We start from the raw sequence: 19,619 nt of genomic DNA on the forward strand, positions 1-19,619 counted from the left end.
ATGACAAGTTCCTTACATCATTGATAAAAGGCAATAATTATTATTGTAATAGGTTATCAGTTGGATTTTAAAAAGAAAATTCTTATGAAAATATTTTTTATTTGCAAAAGAAATATAAATATTAACCTTAAACTTGTCGCCACGTCAATTTGACGTTAATCGTCAAATGCATTATACTATTTAACCGTACACATTTTGAAAGAAAAGTAATCAGTAATCTGACTAAAGGCTATCCTCCACGTTCACCCAAGGGTCACGCCACTTGTTGGCAAAGAACAGTTAATTCTTATTTAAATATGCCATATACCGAAGATCACATACGGAATAAATTGATAAAAGACCTGGACGCGGTACACGTGGTAAGTGTTATTTATCTTTTTTTTTTTTCATTTTATATAAAATATTGTAAGAAATTTTCATAACTAAATTTTTAGGGCAAAATATTTTTGAAATATTTTAAAATCTTTAATGGAAAAATTGAAGTTGATTATAATAAAGGTTAGTTCTACTTCATTTTCATGTTTTTAACATATAGAAAATAATTTTTAATTTAAGTTTTTTTTTTAAATTTAATTTTTTATTTTTAATATACTTTGAATTATTGAAAATTCCATTTGGATAAAGATTAAAATTTTCTGTCATGTAAAAATGACTAAATTTTAGGTTATGTTACGTAAATTGTTTGTATTGCGTTTGTAAAAAAAATTGTATTGTTTCCTGTTAGAAATTTGCGATTTTTATTCAAAATGCAACTTTTAATGATTAAAAATATTAAAAATTAAATTTTTTACACTTACACTGATAATTTTAAAGAGTAAATTTTTTTTCTTTTAAAAACACGAAAATATGAAGTTAAACTAACTTTTGCTTCGATTCATTCTTAAAATTCTAGATATAATGCAAACTCTTTTAAAATTTGTATAAAATAAATAATAACTACAATGAAAATTATTATTCAGGCTTCGAAGTGACATACTTTTTTTTACTTTTTTGATACTTTTTTTCGACAAGGCAACTATTTTACTATTAATTTTGGCCAAAAGCCACTAAATACTACTTTTTTCCAAAAATAATTTTAAAAATGACAAAATTCAAGAATTTTAAATTTTATCGAATTTTTTTATTCCTAAAAGCTTGCCAAGTTGATGATTTATTATTGGCCTTAACTACTGCTTTATATAATTATTTTTTACACGAATTTTCATTTTTCAAAATAGCATTTAACATAATTTCTTTTTAAACGACCTTTTTACTCAATAGAATTTTTAATTTGAAAAAATTTTTTTTGACACAATTTTTATTTTACAAAATTTTTCTTTACTCAACAGTTTTTTCTAAAAATAATTCTAATTTAACCGAAATTCAGACAATAATTGAATTTTCGAGTATTTTGAATTGAAAAATGTTTTAAATAATTGAAATGCCAAGATCTTGATTAAAATTATTAGAAATAATTATTTCAACAAAAAATTTGAATCAAAATTTTTAATAATAATTGAATTTCAGGAGATTTTGAATTAAATTTTTTGTAAATTAGAATTGATGAAAATTATTAACAAAGTTTTCAACATTAATTGAATTTTAGAGAATTTTGATTAAAAAAATGTTTTATTTAATTGAATTTTTGAATAATTGGATTGAAATTATTAATTTAGCAAAGAATTTTAGATACAAATTTTAAAAATAATTGAATTTTGAATTAAGATTTTTAGAAATAATTGAATTTTTTTGAGATTTTGAATTATAATTGTTGTTTTAAAATACTAAATATTTTATATAAGTTTCCGATTTCAAGTTTTAGGATTTAAAAATTCGAATAACTTAAAATTCTACTAAATGAGAATTCTAATAAATTAAAAATAGGTTAAATTAGAATTCTTTTCAAGAAACAATTGTGTAAAGAGAAATTTTGTAAAATAAAAATTCAATCAAATAAAAAATTTGGTACTTTGAAAATTCCGTTGAGTAAAGATTCGTTTAAAAAAAATTCTCTATTAAATGCTATTTTGTAAAATAAAAATTAATTTATGTTAAAAATCATTTTTATGGAATAATCATACGCTCCTACTGTTGTGCCAAAAACAAAAAGTTAATCGAAATTTAACAATAGATAGTTTTTTTTTTTGTTTTAAATAATCATGAGAAAAATTATGTTAATTTTATTCCTCAGAATTTTTCTTTCAATTTTTTTAGATAAGAAAATATTTACACTTTAACATCAAACTTAGAAAACTAATTTTATTTCATTTTAAAGATGCCATTTTTTGCATACTTTTTTTCAATTTTGGGGATACTTTCTTTTTAAAAAAAAAATGATACCTATTCATACTTTTCTTAATCTCTTACTACGCTTCGAAGCCTGTATCATTCTCTAATTATAAAATTTTTCAAATAATACAAACAGAAAATAATAAAATTCTTTTTCAAAATTTTTTTACGTCGGTGAAGTTTACAACGTTTATGATCAACGATTGAGAAGAGAAAAAATTTTTTCTATGCAATTTATTTATTTATTTATCAAAAAAATTTTTTTTGCAACGTTTCTTGATCAATAATTTTTTGACAAAAAAAATTGTAGGCAAAAAATTAGTTATTATTTTTTGAGTGAAAAATATATTTTTTTTTCAATCGTTAATCATAAACGTTGCAAACTTCACCAACGTAGTTTTTTTTTTTTTTTTTTTTTTTTTTTTTTTTTTTTTTTTTTTTTGAAATAGTCTCTAAATATAAAAAAATTTCAAACAATATAAACAGAAAATAATAAAATTGTTTTTCAAAATATTTGAATACAGAAGTGAATTCTAGTGTTCTTTTCCAGGATCGGCAAATTTTCTAAAACAAATAAAAGAACAAACAAAAAAAAAAAAAAACAACCACACAGTACAAAAATCAAAACAATGCAGGAAAAAATACAAACATTTTGCGTAATTAACGTGGCTCTAATTTTACGATGGTGCGTTACCTATCATCCTTATAGCGGAGAAGGTCAACCTCCAATGTATGGAGATTATGAAGCACAACGACATTGGCAAGAAATTACTGTAAATCTTCCCATTGAAGAGTGGTACAAAAATTCCACTGACAATAATCTTGATTATTGGGGATTAGATTATCCACCATTAACGGCGTATCATAGTTTTTTATTGGGAAAAATTGCACAAAAAATTGATTCAAAATATATTACACTTCATGATTCTCGTGGATTTGAATCATTTGATCATAAATTATTTATGCGTCTCACTGTTTTTTTAGCTGATTTATTTATTTGTTTACCGGCTATTTTATATTTTATTTTTACATTTATTGAAAAAAAAATTAAAGAAGAGACAAATTTGATTTATCAATTTTCAACACGTGTTTCATTATTGGCTGTGATTTTATTCTATCCGGGTCTTATTTTAATTGATTATGGTCATTTTCAATATAATTCTATTTCATTGGGTTTATTTGTTGCTGGACTTGGATCAATTTTAAATAATTCATTAAATTTAGGTTCATTTTTATTTATATTGGCATTAAATTATAAACAAATGGAATTATATCATGCGCTTCCATTTTTTGTTTATATTCTTGGAACGAATACACCAATTAATAAACGATTAATTTCAAAGTGTCTTTTGAATTTATTTTATGTTACATTCACAGTTATTGTGACATTTCTTCTTGTTTGGTTTCCATTTATTTGGAATAGTAGAACATTTTTTAGTGTTATTATGAGATTATTTCCATTGGCAAGAGGTGTATTTGAGGATAAAGTTGCAAATTTTTGGTGTACAATTAATGTTGTTATTAAATTAAGGGATATTTTTGATAATATACATTTGGCACAAATTTGTCTTATAACAACGACAATTGCTCTATTACCAAGTTGTCTTGATATGTATTTTCGACCATCGAAACAAAAATTTATTATTTCACAAATTAATTCATCATTGGCATTCTTTCTTTTTTCATATCAAGTTCATGAGAAATCAATTCTTCTTGCGGCAATTCCTGTCGCTTTATATTTTCAATATGAACCATTTGCTTGTTTTTGGTTTTTATTAATATCATCGTTTAGCATGATACCATTAATAATTAAAGATGGTCTTCTTATTGCATTTTTTGCATTGACAATTTTCTTTTCTGTTTCAATTTCGTGGCTTTGGTTCACGGAATCTTATTTTTTAAACGATTCAAATATTAATTATAATAATGAGGAACAAAATTCAAAATTAAAGAAAGAAAAATCTAAAGGTAAAGCTTTGAGTAAAAAATCGAAATTAAAAAATCAGAAAGAAAAAGAGACGAAAGTTACATTAAAAGAGTCTTTAATATCGATTGTTTGTAATAAACGATTGATAATTATTCTCTTTTATTTGTCAATTAGTGGATTTGTACTATTAACATTTTGCTGTAAATTTATGAAACCAAGAAAAATTTATCCTGATTTATTTCCACTATTGTTGTCCGTCTATTCGTGTGGACATTTTATTCTTTTCTGTTTGTACTTTAATTATCGTCAATTTACATTAAAAACACGTCAAGGGAAATTAAAATTTAATTAACTATTAAAAATAAATGACGGTCAATTATAGAATGAATTATTATTATTATTGTCATAAGTTTGCATTGTATATTCGAGTGAAAAATAATGTTGAATGAATTATTATAATAATGTATAAAGTCTCTGTATGTTTTGCGAAAATTGAATCCGTCGAGTGTGAGAAAAAAAATTGTAAATTATTTTTTTATTTATACAATTTGTATATATAATAAAACATAATTTAAATAATAACTAATTACCAATTTATTTTTTATAATTGTTTACTATTTTTCTTCATTTTTAAATAACACATTTTTATTATTATTTATTTTTTTTTTTTTTGAATTATTTTTGACAAAAAATTTATTTTCAGTATAAATTAAAGAATTATATCCAAATTAAAGATAATAACAATACAATTTAATTATATTAAAATTATTTTATTTTTTATACAATTATTTAAAAATTGAACTATATTATAAAATATAATTATTTTGAAATAATAGGTTTTAATTTTAATTATTTTTTAAAATTGTTTATTTATTTAACACAGGAGCTAAATTTTAAAATTTCATTAAAATTTCAATTGTTCATTATCTGTTTCCTATTATTTTCTATTTCACAAATTATTTTTAAAAATTCAATAGTTTGTAAGATAGCAAATTTTTTACCATCAATTATTTTCAAAAATTTTTTTTTTTTTTTATTTTATAAGATTTTGAAAAAAAGTGATAAAACTATATCTCAATTTTTACAATAAAAACCTTAAATTTGATTTTAATATTGTTTAAAGTATAAAAATAATTAAATTGATAAAAAGAAATTGTTAATTTTATAAAAAATATTTTTAAATATATTTTTAAAAAATAAACTATGCTTAAATAACGTTTATAATCAACAATTAAAAAATAAATTTTTCTAAAACGGAAAATTATAAAAAGTTTTCTTTAAAAAACAGGTTTTTATAATTTTTTCATCAATAAACAATGTAAAAAAAATATTTCTTTAAAAATCGTTTATCATAAAACATTTTGAACTTCAGCATCGTTAAAATAATTGAATTTTTAAATAATTAAAATTGAAATAAAGTTACATTTTTCATATAATTAATATTTTTGAAAATGGGGATTTTTAAAATAATTGAATTTAATTTTAATGAATTAATAATTTTAATTAATTTCAGGCCTCGGATTATACGTCTTTTTCCGACTGTTTTTCAAAAATACGACTTTTTTCTACATTTTTTTACATTTTTTAAAAAAATTTTAAACATAATACGTTTTTTTAGTATACAATGCAGATCTTCTTCAGATCTTCTTTATTTCAATTATTTAACAAATTTTTAACTGAAATTCTTCACTAAATTTATTATTTTTAATAATTTTAATGAAATTCTTGACAAATTTAATTATCTTAAACTATTTTTCAATTAAAATTTTTATGTAATTTAATAATTGTTTATAATTTGAATTAATTTTTGTAATTTGATAAAAAAAATTTCTAGAATTTGCAAAAAAATGTTAAACTTTTAATTAACAATTTTTAATTAAAAAAAAAATTATTATTTCAAAAATGTTATTATTTTCTACGTGAAAAATTTTTTTCCATTATTGATCATAAAAGTTGTGAATTTCACCGACGTAAAAAATTCATTATTCAAAGGAACGTCAAGTGTTAATAGAAATTAATTTTAAAATAATAAAACAAAAAAAAAATTTATAATTTAATAATTATGATTAATAAATAATGAATTATTTATAATATTATAATTTAATATCGAAAACGATATATATATTTTTTTTTATATTTAAAACCTTGAACGATAAAATAATTATAAACATCTGTAATATAATGTTAATTATTTGTTTCAGGAAGTTGTTGATCAATCCGATGGTTGTGGGGCAAAATTTGCAGCTGTAATAGTTTCGAATAAATTCGAAGGGAAGCCGCTATTACAAAGACACAGGTAATATTTAGTTCACGAATATATAATTATTGATAATTTTAATGAATTCAGTTTTCAATGTGTTAATTTATATTTCAGATTAGTCAATTCAGTACTGTCGGAGGAATTGAAAGAAATTCATGCCTTTTCACAAAAAACATTAACTCCTGAACAATGGGAGAAAGAGTAAATTATAAGTAAATAATAATTTTTAATTGTGAATTATAAAAAAGAATCCCGAAGTCATGTGCTAAAAAACTTGTAAATGTTCACTATTCCGTTAATATTGTAAATTAATTTTATTATTATATAAAAAATCAATATTTTTTTCATCACATTGAAAATTTAATCGAATTGACTTTTATCAAATTAATTGTTTCATAAGAGAAATTAATAATTCATTAAAAAAAAAAAAAAAAGATGGCAGAGTTCAAAGTATCAGCGCCAGGAAAAGTGATTCTTTTCGGTGAACATTCAGTTGTCTATGGAAAAACAGCAGTTGCTGCGAGTTTATCATTAAGAACAAATTTGAAATTTAAAGAACAAATATTGGAAAAAAATTACATTGAAATATCAATGCCAAAAATAAATTTAAATCAACAAATATCATTGCAACAAATAATTGATTTCTTCTTCAGTGAATCATCGATAAAATTATCGTCTGGCCATGAGAAATTTTACAAATATGTACAAAAATTTGTTGAACAATTGAATATTGAAACAATTTCTCAACGACAGGGTTTAGAGGCATTATTTTATTTAATGATTGGAATTTCACAAAAAGAGAATATAGTAATTAAATCATTTTATTTACATTTGGATACAGCTTTGTCAATAAGCTCTGGTCTGGGTAGTTCGGCATCGTTTGCAGTTTGTCTTGCCACATGTTTTTATTATTGGTCGCGATTGCAAAAAAATTTACAAACACCACTCGATAATTCACATTTAAGGGAAATATCATCGTATGCCTTAGAATGTGAACGTATTATGCATGGTACACCATCGGGTATTGATAATACAATTTGTACATTTGGCTCGATTATTGAATTTAGAAAAGGTGAATGTCTTGTTCCAATTAATGATGCAAAAATTATGCGTGTTTTATTGGTTGATACAAAAGTTCCAAGGAATACGAAAAATTTAGTTGAAACTTTTGCCAAATTACGTTCAAAATATCCAAAAATTATTGATCCACTATTGGAATCAATGGATGGCATTGCTAAGGAAGCTTTGGCTATTATTCGAAGAATTCAAGAACTTCCCGAAGCACATGATGAATTATTGTTTGAAGCTTACGATGAATTGATGGTGAGTTGTTCTTTTTTAATTTTTTTCAATTAAATTTTATTATTAATAAATTATTAGAATTGTATTTTTTTTCTTTTTTTAATTATAAAAATTAAATATCGTAAAAATTCCAAGGTATACCTTTAAAGAATAATAATTACAAATTATAAGATTTTGAAAATATAGTCCATAATGACTTTTAGATGAAATATAATAAATTGATAAATAAATAAATTTTTTTTTTTTTTTGCATATAAAAATTTTATTTTAAAGTTTTAAAGCATTTTGAAAAAGAAAAAAAAAAACAACAAAAATCTTGAAAGAAGAGAAAAATAGAAAATAACATTTATTTTTCTTGCAGACGTTAATAAAAATAAATCAAGGATTTCTTGGGACTTGTAATTTATCTCATCCTTCGTTGGATGCAATTTGTGCGGAGGCGAAAAATTATGGACTCGCTGCAAAATTAACTGGTGCTGGTGGTGGGGGTTACGCTTATATTCTACTTCTTCCAAATACATCGAATGAAATTATTGATAAACTTTCTCAAAAATTAACGGCAAGTGGATATCTCGTTACATTAACTAATTTAGGGGGTTCAGGAATAGAAATTTTCAAGTAAATTAAATTGGATTCAGGCCTCGAATTATACGACTTTTTCCGATTGTTTTTTTTTTAAATACAACTTTGTTCGATTTAATTTAATAAAATGCGACTTTTTCGACTTTTTTTGTGCTTTAAAGTCGATTCGAGGCCTACCGGAGTTAAATTTTTGTTTGTTTCTAATTTATCAATTAATCTCTATAGAAAAAGGTGACATGGTATTATTATTAAAAAACAGGAAAATTATACGGTATTATCAAAAAGAGAACTAGTGCCTTTTAATTTGTAAATCTATGAAATAGTGTCATATTGATGGGAACAATATATTTATTATTTACTAACTGTATATTTTTTATTTAATTTTATTCTTGTCTTCGGGGAAATAAAAGCAAAAAAAAACTAGATTTGAATTTTATTTATTTTTTAATTCTGTAAAAATGTAATTACATTTACACGATTTAATTACTACATTATTTCAGAAAAGTTTTTTTTTTATCACATTAGTGTTTGTTACATTTTTTTTTTTTTTTTTTTTTTTGCTTTTAGTGTTTATACAAATTAAATTTCTGAAAGTCAAAATAATAGGTGTAATATCACAAAGACGAATGGAAGAAGTTTTTAAATTACATAAAACTTTTATAGGAAGCTCTTAATAGTCGTGGTGGTGAAATTTTCTAAATGAATAATACTTTTTGCATTTTTTTTTTTTTAAGAATAAAAAAAAAGATTCTAGTTGAAATAAATTAAAAACTAGTACAATAAGTACAATAATATTTTTATATGCACTTAAAAATTAAGGTGAATCTTTATGAAAAAAAAAAATATGGGAAAAGTAGAATATCTATGTAAAACAATTTTCACAGTACTGTTATAAAATAATAGTTATTAATTTTCTTTTAATTTGGTTTTAATTTAATTAATTAAAATAGAATAGAAATTTATTTTCAATTATTCATTCGAATGAAAATATTTAATATCTCTTAATTTAGTTATATTTATTAGTTAATTATTATTTTTTTTTTTTTTTTAAATTAATTTACTTCTTATTTTTTGGACCATACTACATAACCGATAAAATTTTTTTTCATATAAGATATGCATAATTTTATATAAACTAATTAAATTACCGTCAATCGAGTTAATTATAACCGACCAGGGGCTATTATTATTAATAAACAAACTTTGCTAATTGTTTAATCGTCCTAATAAATCCACAAAGCAATGGTTAAAATTTTTTTTTAATTAATGCATTTTAATGATGTGTTGAGTAAAAAAGTAGCGATTTTGTGGATATAATTACTACGGTTAACGGTAGTTTACACATAAATATTTTTTTTCGCATATATATATTATTTTTCTTTTCTAAAAAAAAAAGGGAAAACAAATTAAATTATTTTCCGCAATAAAATTTGTTTTCACTTTCAATTAATCTAATTTTATATAATTCATCTGTAAAAATAAATATAAATTATATAATTGGAATATAATATAATTATTATAGATTTCAAATGAAGAGGAATGATTTTTCTGATATAAAAGCATTTTTTAAAGTTTGTTTTTAGTATTATCTTACTTTTGTATAAACGCAAATTTTGAACTAATTTGTATGTATGGAATGATTGAAAAAGTCATTATATCTGCCTTTGGCGTCACTTAAAAATTACCCTTTTTTTTACTGTTTTTCCGATGATAGTATATAAATATCACACAATTGTAAGTAAAAAGTAACTCTTGAAAACTGTCAATTGTTAAAAAAAAAAAAAAAAAAAAAAATTAGGTGAACAATAAAAATTCACTTACTTTTATAAAATAAATCACTCAAACATACTTTTCATTCCACATAATATCAGTTAGTTCTACATTATTTACAAACTATAAATAATAGATAAAATTTTTTTTTTTTTTATTATAAAAAAATAAAAATTGATCATTAAACACTAAAATGTGTTTTTTGTTTCATGTAACAATAATAAATTTGATATGTTTCCAATGAATAAAGCAATAATCTTTGTATAAGCAAAGATTTCGTTTTTAAAATGATAAAAATGATATGAAAAAAAAAAATTATATAAATTATAAATTAATAATAATATACAACATTAAAGCCATCAAATATTGCAGCTAAAATACTTTTAGAAACTTTAGAAGTTTTTTTCATTTTTGTTTTTGTCTAACAAAATTTTCTTTTTTTTTGTACTAAAAATTCTAAATCCTTGAAAAAATTATTTTTTTTCTACGGATAGAAAAAGAGTTAAAATTTTTCTTTAACAAATTAACATGAAGAGGAAAAAAGAAGAAAATTAATCAACTATAGTTTAAAATTAAACTATAAAGGCATGTTACTTGAATTTCTTTGTTGTTGTTGTTGTTGTTGAGTATTATTGGTTAAACCGTTTAATACTAATTGTTCAGGATCAATATTCCTGCTACTTTCGCCAATTTCCTCGTAACTACTTATTGTTCGCGATGCATCATGACTCTCTGCCAATTTTACCTCCGCAAGCCATTCATAAATTTCATTAGTGTACATTCTTGTTTGGAGAATTTCACGTGTTCTAGGCCGTGATCCAATAAATGCCATTGTTCCCTAAAAATTACATAATAATTTTAATTATAAAATTTACAATAAATAAAATAATAATTATTATTATTACAGGGTTGACAAAAAAATTTAATTATAATTTTCGCTGAGACATTTCCCTGACTTCCAGACAGTTATTTCATAATTTTGAATAAATTCTTCGATATTTGAATTATTTTTTAAATTTACATCGCATTTAATTCTTTGGATTAAAATTTTTCCTCTTAATTTTGAATTTTAACCATTTATTTTAAACTTCGATTTTTATAGTATTTTAAATTATAAATATTATTCTATAAAATTTTAATAATTAAAGGTTTTGTATTTTTTTTTGTGCCTACCCTGTTCTAATATCCTTATTATGAATTTTAGAATTCGTAATAAATTTATGTACAAGTCCAAATTCTGACAATATAATTTAGAAAGAGAAAAGGAATTGAAAAAAAAATTTGAAATTTTGATCTGATAATTATTCTTTCTATTTCAAAAATTTTAATAAAATTTTCACATACCGCACTTATTAGCGAAGATCGAAGTTGTTCTAAAAGTTGCAAATCCTGTACAATTGGTTGTAATTCCTCCCATTTTAATTCAACTTTGTCATGTAGCATTTTCTCCTCTGTAGAAAAAGAAAAAAAAAGAAATTAAAAAACGAATATTCAGTAAAATTATTTACTTTTTTTTTTTTGTTATATTCTACTTGAAACTTATTAATATTTTTAATGAAGTAAAAAAAAAAAAAAAAATGAAATTGAAATATCAATTCAATAATATATTCAAGAAAAATATTTTTACCATCTCGTTTTGATGTTTGACTTTTGTATTGAATTCGGAATCGAAAGGCTTCGAGGAAACTTGATACCACAATTGTTAACACAATCATTGTAATTAAATAAAAAATCATAAAATACGCTCTCGTATAATTACCCACAATATGTGCATAAGCATTCATAAATATAAACCAATTATTAACAACTGTCAATTCAAATAAAGTCATTCCGCTTGCCACTAAATTATCAAACGTATTTAGATAATAATATCCCAAACTTGTTGTTTCATTTGCCGAGTATTTGTAAAAATCTTCCACTGTTGTATTTCTAAAAATAAAATAAATTAATTTCAATTAAATAATTCTTAATAATAATAATAGTTAATAATGATAAAATATTAATAGTTAATCAACCAACTTGCAACAATTTCTCATGTCATAATTGGCGAACAATTCCATTCCAATGATTGCGAAAAAATAGTATAAAATAAGCATGACAATTGCAGCGGAGCACATTAGTGGCGTTAGAATCACTAGTGTTCCAAAAACATCTCGATATCTTTTTTTAATTTTGAATAATCGTAATGTTCTCAATGGTCGGAAAACAACAAAAAATGTTGCAGTTGGAAAAATTGTGAGAATCACAGCAGCGACTAAAATCATAATCGATGCTCCCAAATCAAATAAATTCCATCCAGAACTCAAATATCTTCTCACACCAAGACCCAAAACTTTAATGAGTGCTTCGGCTGCAAAAACTGCATAAAAAAACAAAATCAGAATTATTCATAAAATAATTTGTCTAGCAAAAATTTATTTATCAAAAATAAAATAAAAAAAAGGTTATTTAAATTAAAGCTTCAAAAATCTATTTTATTGTTCAATTAAAATTATATTTAGTCTGTAAAAATAATTTGAGAACAGAGCTCGACTTTTTTTTTTTTTTTTTTTTAAAAGAATTATAGTTTTATAGTTTAAAATACGACTTTTTTTTGAGAAATTATATTCTAAATTCTACTTTAGTATTTTTCTATTATCAATTTGAATTTTTTTTAACTGTCATTCTGAATTAAAATGTTGAAAAAAGGGTGATTTTTTAAAATAGAGGGAAAATAGGGAAAACATTGTGAAGTCTGAAATTTGTGTCTGTTCTTCCTTGTGGATATTAATTAAATATTTTTTTCTGCAGTTCTGTAATGGATTAACAGAATACACAATTATTTTACGTATACTCACTTCCACCAAAGAGTAATGTGTCCCAATAGGCAGAAAATCTGTGCGCTGAATCGATTCGATCTCCTGAAATTTCTAATAAACGACCCACCATTGCAATACCATTACCTACGATGGCTGTGTCTATAAATTGAAAAACAGATTTAATCAAATCGAACAATCCCTTATGGACATTTCATGACTTTTTTTTTTTAAATATTAATTTTAATTAATTTAATTTGTCTTATATTCTTAAATTTAAAAAAAAATTAATTAATTTAGAGCGTATAAAATTATTCGTTGCTTACAAATTAAGGTATCAAAATAGGCCCACGAAATGGCAATATTTGCTCCTTTGCAGAGAAATTGCAATGGTTTCCAAGCAGTATGATACCAAGGAATGCTCGAGTATTGGGGTTCCCATGAGAGGACTGTCACATCATAGACGGAAAAAAATTCCTCCATACTAAGATAGCCTACATTCGATGTATTCATTAATTTAAACATTAAGACCACGTCTCTGAATGCTGAAAAATAAAGTAATTAAATTAAAATATAATTTAAGTTTAAGTAATTACCATAGTTAGGCAATTAACCACTAATTATTAAAACATTAAAATCACGTCTTTTGAATGTTGAATAAAATAATGACTTATTGTAAGCAAATTACTAAGTTGTAATTATTAGTTAAGCAAATTTATAGTTTAAGTCAGGGACAATTAGTCGAAATTAAAGAAACATTTTTGAAAAATGAAATATTCAAATGGAATTCATAATATATAATTACATAAATTAATAAAAATATTAATTAAAAAATACTAATAAAAATATTATCTATACAATAATCATGATATATTTAGTCATAAATGTTTAAATTTTTTAATTATATATATTATTTTTAAAAAAATTCCATTTGCTATTAAAATTGAAAAATTTCTCTTAATTTTTGTGATATATGAAATTTTATAAATAAAATAGAAACCAACATTTCTTTGGAGCGTAATATCGCATTAAACCCTCAAATTGACGGAAATTCATTCTATCTGGATTTTGTTTAGAAACCAAAAGTTTAAATGCATGCTGACATGCTTTTCGTTTGTGGAGAAATAATTTTTTAAATTTGTCTCGTTGAGCAGCAGTAAAAGTCTCATTTACCACGGCTAACATGAGATTCATCATTACGTACAACATTGTACAAAGATATGAGACAAAATAAATTGCATATAATTTATTTTTCGAGTAAGACTCCATCATTACGTCTGGAAAGCTGAAAAAAAAATCAAATTAATTTTTACCTGACAATTGTAAATATATTAATTATAAAAAAATAAATTAACAAATATAATAAAGAAAAAAAATGAAATAAAATATTAATAATAAATTAAAATAATAATAATTAATATTTTTTCATAGTAAAAGACTCTCATAATTGCTCTTCGCAATATCAATTATTTCCAAATATTGAAATTAAATTTTTATAAAAAAAAAAATTGTGCTAATGTTTTTTTTTCAAAAATTCTTAATTGGTAAGAATTGGTACAATATTGGTAAGTAAAAACAGTAAAATTAAAAAAAATAAATAAAAGTAAAGTAAATAAATTTGTTTTTAGAAAATACGAAAAATTATGAAAAAAAAAATTGTTATTTTAAAAAAAAAAATTGAAACCTACTTGGCCGTGGTGAGTAATACAAAAAGGCTGACAAAACTGTCTTCGAGAGTAGCAAAATGTGAATTCATCTCTCTAAACATATAGTATCCTAATACCATGTATGTTGTAATAAAAAAGAAAAGAAGTCCCAACATATCTAAAATTGGTGGTAATGTAAATAAAATTTGTCGAATAAATCGTCGAACTCCACCGCAATATTTAGTATCAACTAGAAATATTGGTCGTAATGCACGTGTCACTCGAAAATGTGACGATTGCCTGACCAAAATTGTCAATGCCTCCACAAACATAATCGCCAATGTGATACACTGAAAAAAAAATTTCTTTTTCTCAATACATCATAATACAGAAAAATCCCATCGATAAAAACAAATAATTATTAATAAATTTCTATTAATAATATAATATGTTTTTGTCATCATCCATGTTAATGAGCATAAAAAAAAAAAATTGATCTGAACCAGTAATAACCGGAAATGTAATCCCATAGAAATTTGCAAACAGACTTTTGTATTTCATCTTTGTTTGGTAATAATAATAATTATATTAAACATATGCGCACAGGTTAATTAGTAGTACATTATCAGCCTAAGTGGTTCAATGGCTCTTTACACACACGTAATAACAGACTTTATAATCTCTACCGGATTAATCCGGTGAGGATTTGTAACCCATTTCAAGTAACAATACAAATCTCAATCAATATTGCATAATAAATTAATTCCAAAACTTTAAAATTAAATAGCTTTTCTTTAAAGGGATTAAATAATTACAATTTTAAGAAGTAATTATCTTTTTTTTTTGTTTTAAATAAATTTTTAATGTATTTTTAAATTTTTGGGGAAAAATGAACGATAAATTACCTTTAGCATTGTACGTTTATGTTTTAACATCATTCCCCATCCTATCCATCTTAATTTTAATGCTAATTCTACTCCGATTGTCATCAATGCAAAAAGCTCGATTGTTCCATGTGCCCAGACAGGTAACTGAAAAATTATATATATATGTTAAATAATTAAAAATGTTATATTTCTTTTATTTTGATAGAACAAAAGAAAAGAAAATTTACGTTATTTAGGACTGAAAAATTATTTTTTCAATCTTATTAAGAATTTGAAATTATGCTAAATCGTGAAAAATTAGGAAAAAAATATTTTTTAACAATAGAACTCGAAATTTAGGAAAAAATTGAAATTTCAACTTTATTTATCATTTTTACGCTTTTTTTTATGATTCTATACAATTAATGGCATTAATAATAATTTTTGGTGATCTATTTAAAATTCAATTTCTTTAAAATGTTTTATTATTTTTAATTAACAATTTTTTGCTGAAACTTTTTTTCAAGATTTCGAAATAATGAATATAATTTATGAATTTTTTCAAAAATTTACATTATTCCCAAAAAATAGAAAAGATAAATAATTTTTTTTTTCAAAATTTCAATAGATAGAATAATTTTAGGATTCTATGAAGAAGTTGTCAAATTGTTAACGAAGTAAATTTCAAATTTTACGACAATTATTTAAAGTCAAATTAATCTCAAATTCATTTGGAAAATAATAAAATTTGTTGCCTTAAAATTATTTTCTTTTTAATAATTATTGAAAAATTATTTTATATCAAAAAATTATAATTTGCATATAGAAAAACAATTTTTCTTCTAATTCTTTGATCATAAATCTTGTAAATCTAACTGATATCTGAAATTAGTCTTTTCTTGTTTTTGTTTACTTTAAAAAATTTTTAAAATAATTTATAAATTTCTTTTTCTAATGTAAGCTTTTTTTAAAACTCTTTGACGCATTCTTAAATAATTAAACATATTAAATTCCAAACTATTCATTCTTAAATTAGCGAAAAAAATACTTCATAATTGAATTAAATAAGTCAACAAAAAAAAAAACATGAAAGGTAGATAATAATTTTAGATTTTTATATTAAAAAAATAACAAAAAATTCTTGAATTTAAAGAAATTATTAAAATTTATTTTTTTATTTATATCAATTTTTTTTTAAATTCGTTGTCTCCTAAAATTAATAATAGTGGAACTAATTTATGTAAGTTTATAAAAAATAAATTTTTTTAAAATTTTACTTGAAAAATTAAAACTACAAAATGATTTTATATTAATTAATTAATAATTATTATTTTTTATAAATAATAAAATGCGTTATTAAATAATTATTATTCAAAATGTGAATCTTTTGTATTATTACTTTTGCAAGAAAAATCTAAAAAAAAATTTTTTAATTTTACCTAAGTTACATTAATTGCAATTAGTTGCTTTTATTTTAATTGTAGAAGAAAATTTTTTTTTTTTGTTAAAAAAAATAATTTATTAATTTTTCTAAATTGTAGAATAATTTATATTTATGTGATTTTATCTAAAATTTTACTTTATATTTATGTGAATTAAAATTTATTTTTTGTTATTTACTTTGATTACTTTTATTAAAATTGAGGTGTATGAAAGAAGTGTAACGGAAGCACATTCTAAGCCGGAAGACAAAAACTATGTAGAATAAATAAATAAATAAATAAATATTTTTGTCATTTTCTTAATGTAATTTAAATTTTCTTTAAATTTAATCTGATTTATTTTTAATTAATTTAGATTTGGAGAAATTTAGAAATTTTTTTTCCTTAATTTAATTCCACTTATTGCTTCAGGTAAATTATTTAATTAAATAATTAATTAATTAAATAATCCTCTTTGATTTCTAATCGCAGCTTTTTTTCCGTTTTGCAATAAAATTTAATGAATAATTAAATAATTAAATAAAAAAAAAAAAAAAAAACTAATTAAATGTAAAGTGAAAAAAATATAAATACCCTAAAAAGTGGAACTGCTGGTTCTTCAACAAACGCTAAGGCTAGTAAAAGTAACGACGTTAACAAATCAAGGCCATAGTACCAATTATTATGAACCAGTAAATACGCAGGTAAATCCTCCGGATGTCTCGGATGAGAATCGAATTTTTCATTATTTCTGCCTTCCTAAAAAAAAAAAAAAAAATAAAAAATAAAATGTAAACAAATTTTAATTAAGAAACAAAAAAATTTCCGATTAATTAAAATTAATTACTTTTCATTTCTTTTTTTTTTTTTTTTGAAATAAACACTGATTTAAAAATTAACTGTTATTGTTTTCGTTTACAAAAATCTAAAGAAATATACATATATCAAATGAAGTCAATCAACTGTAAATGTAAATGGAATTATTTGCATTTATATTTTATGTATTGGAAAATATTTGAAATTAATAAATCAATATTATACTTACTTCTAAAAAAATTGAAGCTTCATGATAGTTCATTTCCCAGTAAATTTCCGTATCCATGGTCATGACCTGTCTTGAAAGTGCAACACTTTCGGTCAAAGTCTCACCTCCTAATCTATCCACTCCAATTCTATGGCCCATTTCATTTGGCGTTTCATTGTTGGCGCGCGATGATATTCTCGTTTGACTGTCTGAAGAATGGAAGGACAACATAGATCCATATTCTAAAAAACATGAAAAGGAAGGCATAGGCAAATGAAAGAGGATGCGTGTGCGTGTCCAAAACCATACCAAAAATGTGATCCCAAAGAAACTTTTTAATTTTACGATTAATAGGAATATATAGGAAAAATGCAAAAGCCTTTTTTTTCTATTTCTTTTCATCTTACAAGTGTTTCTTCTTGGCATAAATCATAATTTCTTTTTTTTCCATTGACGATATGAATGAATTCTGAAGGGTCATTATCCGATAAGATTCATTTTTTTTTTTTTTTTTTCAAAGATATATATTCCCACTGGGTCGAATTTTAAGGAAATGATAACTGCTATATTGAAGGAAATTATTATGAAATCGATATGCAATTTTATGTATATTTTTATTAGTTTGTGAAATTAAATTAAAGCAATATTTCGAATTGAGATAACAATGAAAAAAAAAAAAAAATGATTTATTAGACGTGTAGAGAAATTAGTGTGTATATATATAGTATATACAATTATGAGCGCTGAAAACGTGAAATTCGCGTGTATTACAATGACGTCAATAAATAGATAAGATTTTTACTTGCGATAATAACAAAAATCAGTGTATTAATAATTTATATTTAGGTGCGTCTATTTTACCTGATGTACTAATTAAATTAGTTGAATTAAAATTTAATTGTAACGTTCTACTTCTACAAATTTTATTTTTCAAAAGCATTATCAAAATAGTTATTTTTACTTTTATTCTCTAATATCTATTTTTTTTTTTTTTTTAATTATAAAGCATTCACATATGAAAAAAATGCATCATGCGGTTAAAAATTCTAAAATTATTTTGAAAAAAATTTTTTTTTATATATAAACAAAATGAAAATAACTCACTAGGACTGGATCCATCCTGATCGTAATTTGGATTTGTATTCTCGTTGAAACGTTGGTAATTGTCAACGGAATTAAAAATATTGTTGTTCATTTGTTTTATTGCTACAGAAAAATTGAAAATCTCGTTTCAAATTTCTTATGATCGCTTTATATGCGAGTATACTCCCACACATTCAACCTCCTATCGAAGACTAATTATTTTTTGTGATTAACTATATATGTATATATATATATACGGTTTGTGTCGCTGATTGTTATTGGATCAAACTTTTTCTTCGTGAATTCCTTGTTATATTACACTATACGAACATAATAATGTGTGCATGCATTATAACTGTATTATATATTCCTCAACACGTATTTTCACACATATGAAATACATTTATGGTTTTGTATGTCTACAATGCAAATGACAGCATTGCCTTCTCTCCTTCCGTCAAAATCAGCTGATCACTGAATTTCCCCTTCTATATTCGCGTTGCCTTTTCTAACCTCAAATTGATTATTAATTTGTGTGCTTTTTGTGCATTTTTATATTTTTGATATATGATTCATAAATTTTGAAAAATAGAAATAAGATTAGTTAACAAACAAACAAAAATTATCAAAAACGTCGATAAAATTATGAAAGAAAAGAATTTTTAAATTCAATAT

At 22.5% G+C, this 19,619-nt stretch overlaps 5 protein-coding genes across 7 annotated transcripts in view; 3 read left to right on the top strand and 2 right to left on the bottom strand.

Moving 5' to 3' along the window:
* Window positions 1–19,619, bottom strand: part of LOC127280969 (ATP-dependent RNA helicase vasa) — a 170,323-nt gene that overhangs the window by 62,167 nt on the left and 88,537 nt on the right. The window lies entirely within an intron of this gene.
* On the top strand, window positions 212–4,781 carry LOC127280979 (dolichyl pyrophosphate Man9GlcNAc2 alpha-1,3-glucosyltransferase). Its single transcript, XM_051304443.1, has 2 exons — window positions 212–359; window positions 2,819–4,781. The coding sequence occupies exon 2, from the start codon at window positions 2,898–2,900 to the stop codon at window positions 4,545–4,547; it is 1,650 nt and encodes a 549-aa protein (XP_051160400.1). The 5' UTR covers window positions 212–359; window positions 2,819–2,897; the 3' UTR covers window positions 4,548–4,781.
* Window positions 217–6,718, top strand: LOC127280992 (bolA-like protein 2). The gene is made up of 3 exons (XM_051304468.1): window positions 217–359; window positions 6,397–6,491; window positions 6,570–6,718. Exons 1-3 carry the CDS (start codon window positions 297–299, stop codon window positions 6,658–6,660), a joined length of 249 nt encoding a protein of 82 aa, XP_051160425.1. The 5' UTR covers window positions 217–296; the 3' UTR covers window positions 6,661–6,718.
* LOC127280986 (mevalonate kinase) lies at window positions 6,891–8,764 on the top strand. The gene is made up of 2 exons (XM_051304463.1): window positions 6,891–7,778; window positions 8,119–8,764. The coding sequence occupies exons 1-2, from the start codon at window positions 6,891–6,893 to the stop codon at window positions 8,377–8,379; spliced, it is 1,149 nt and encodes a 382-aa protein (XP_051160420.1). The 3' UTR covers window positions 8,380–8,764.
* Window positions 9,754–19,408, bottom strand: LOC127280967 (two pore calcium channel protein 1-like). Of its 2 annotated transcripts, none has more exons than XM_051304405.1 (12): window positions 18,966–19,408; window positions 17,883–18,070; window positions 17,432–17,596; window positions 15,456–15,581; window positions 14,593–14,900; window positions 13,909–14,189; window positions 13,231–13,449; window positions 12,947–13,066; window positions 12,129–12,468; window positions 11,737–12,038; window positions 11,454–11,560; window positions 9,754–10,947 (listed from the first exon to the last, which is right to left on the bottom strand). In XM_051304405.1, the coding sequence occupies exons 1-12, from the start codon at window positions 19,054–19,056 to the stop codon at window positions 10,687–10,689; spliced, it is 2,508 nt and encodes an 835-aa protein (XP_051160362.1). In that variant the 5' UTR covers window positions 19,057–19,408; the 3' UTR covers window positions 9,754–10,686. The 2 variants fall into 2 exon arrangements, with proteins under 2 accessions (XP_051160362.1, XP_051160361.1); XM_051304404.1 differs by having other exon boundaries at window positions 17,883–18,103.

This window comes from Leptopilina boulardi, unplaced genomic scaffold (assembly GCF_019393585.1).
Source record: "Leptopilina boulardi isolate dan_hultmark-lab unplaced genomic scaffold, ZJU_Lbou_2.1 LbouV2_259, whole genome shotgun sequence".
NCBI lineage: Eukaryota > Metazoa > Arthropoda > Insecta > Hymenoptera > Figitidae > Leptopilina > Leptopilina boulardi.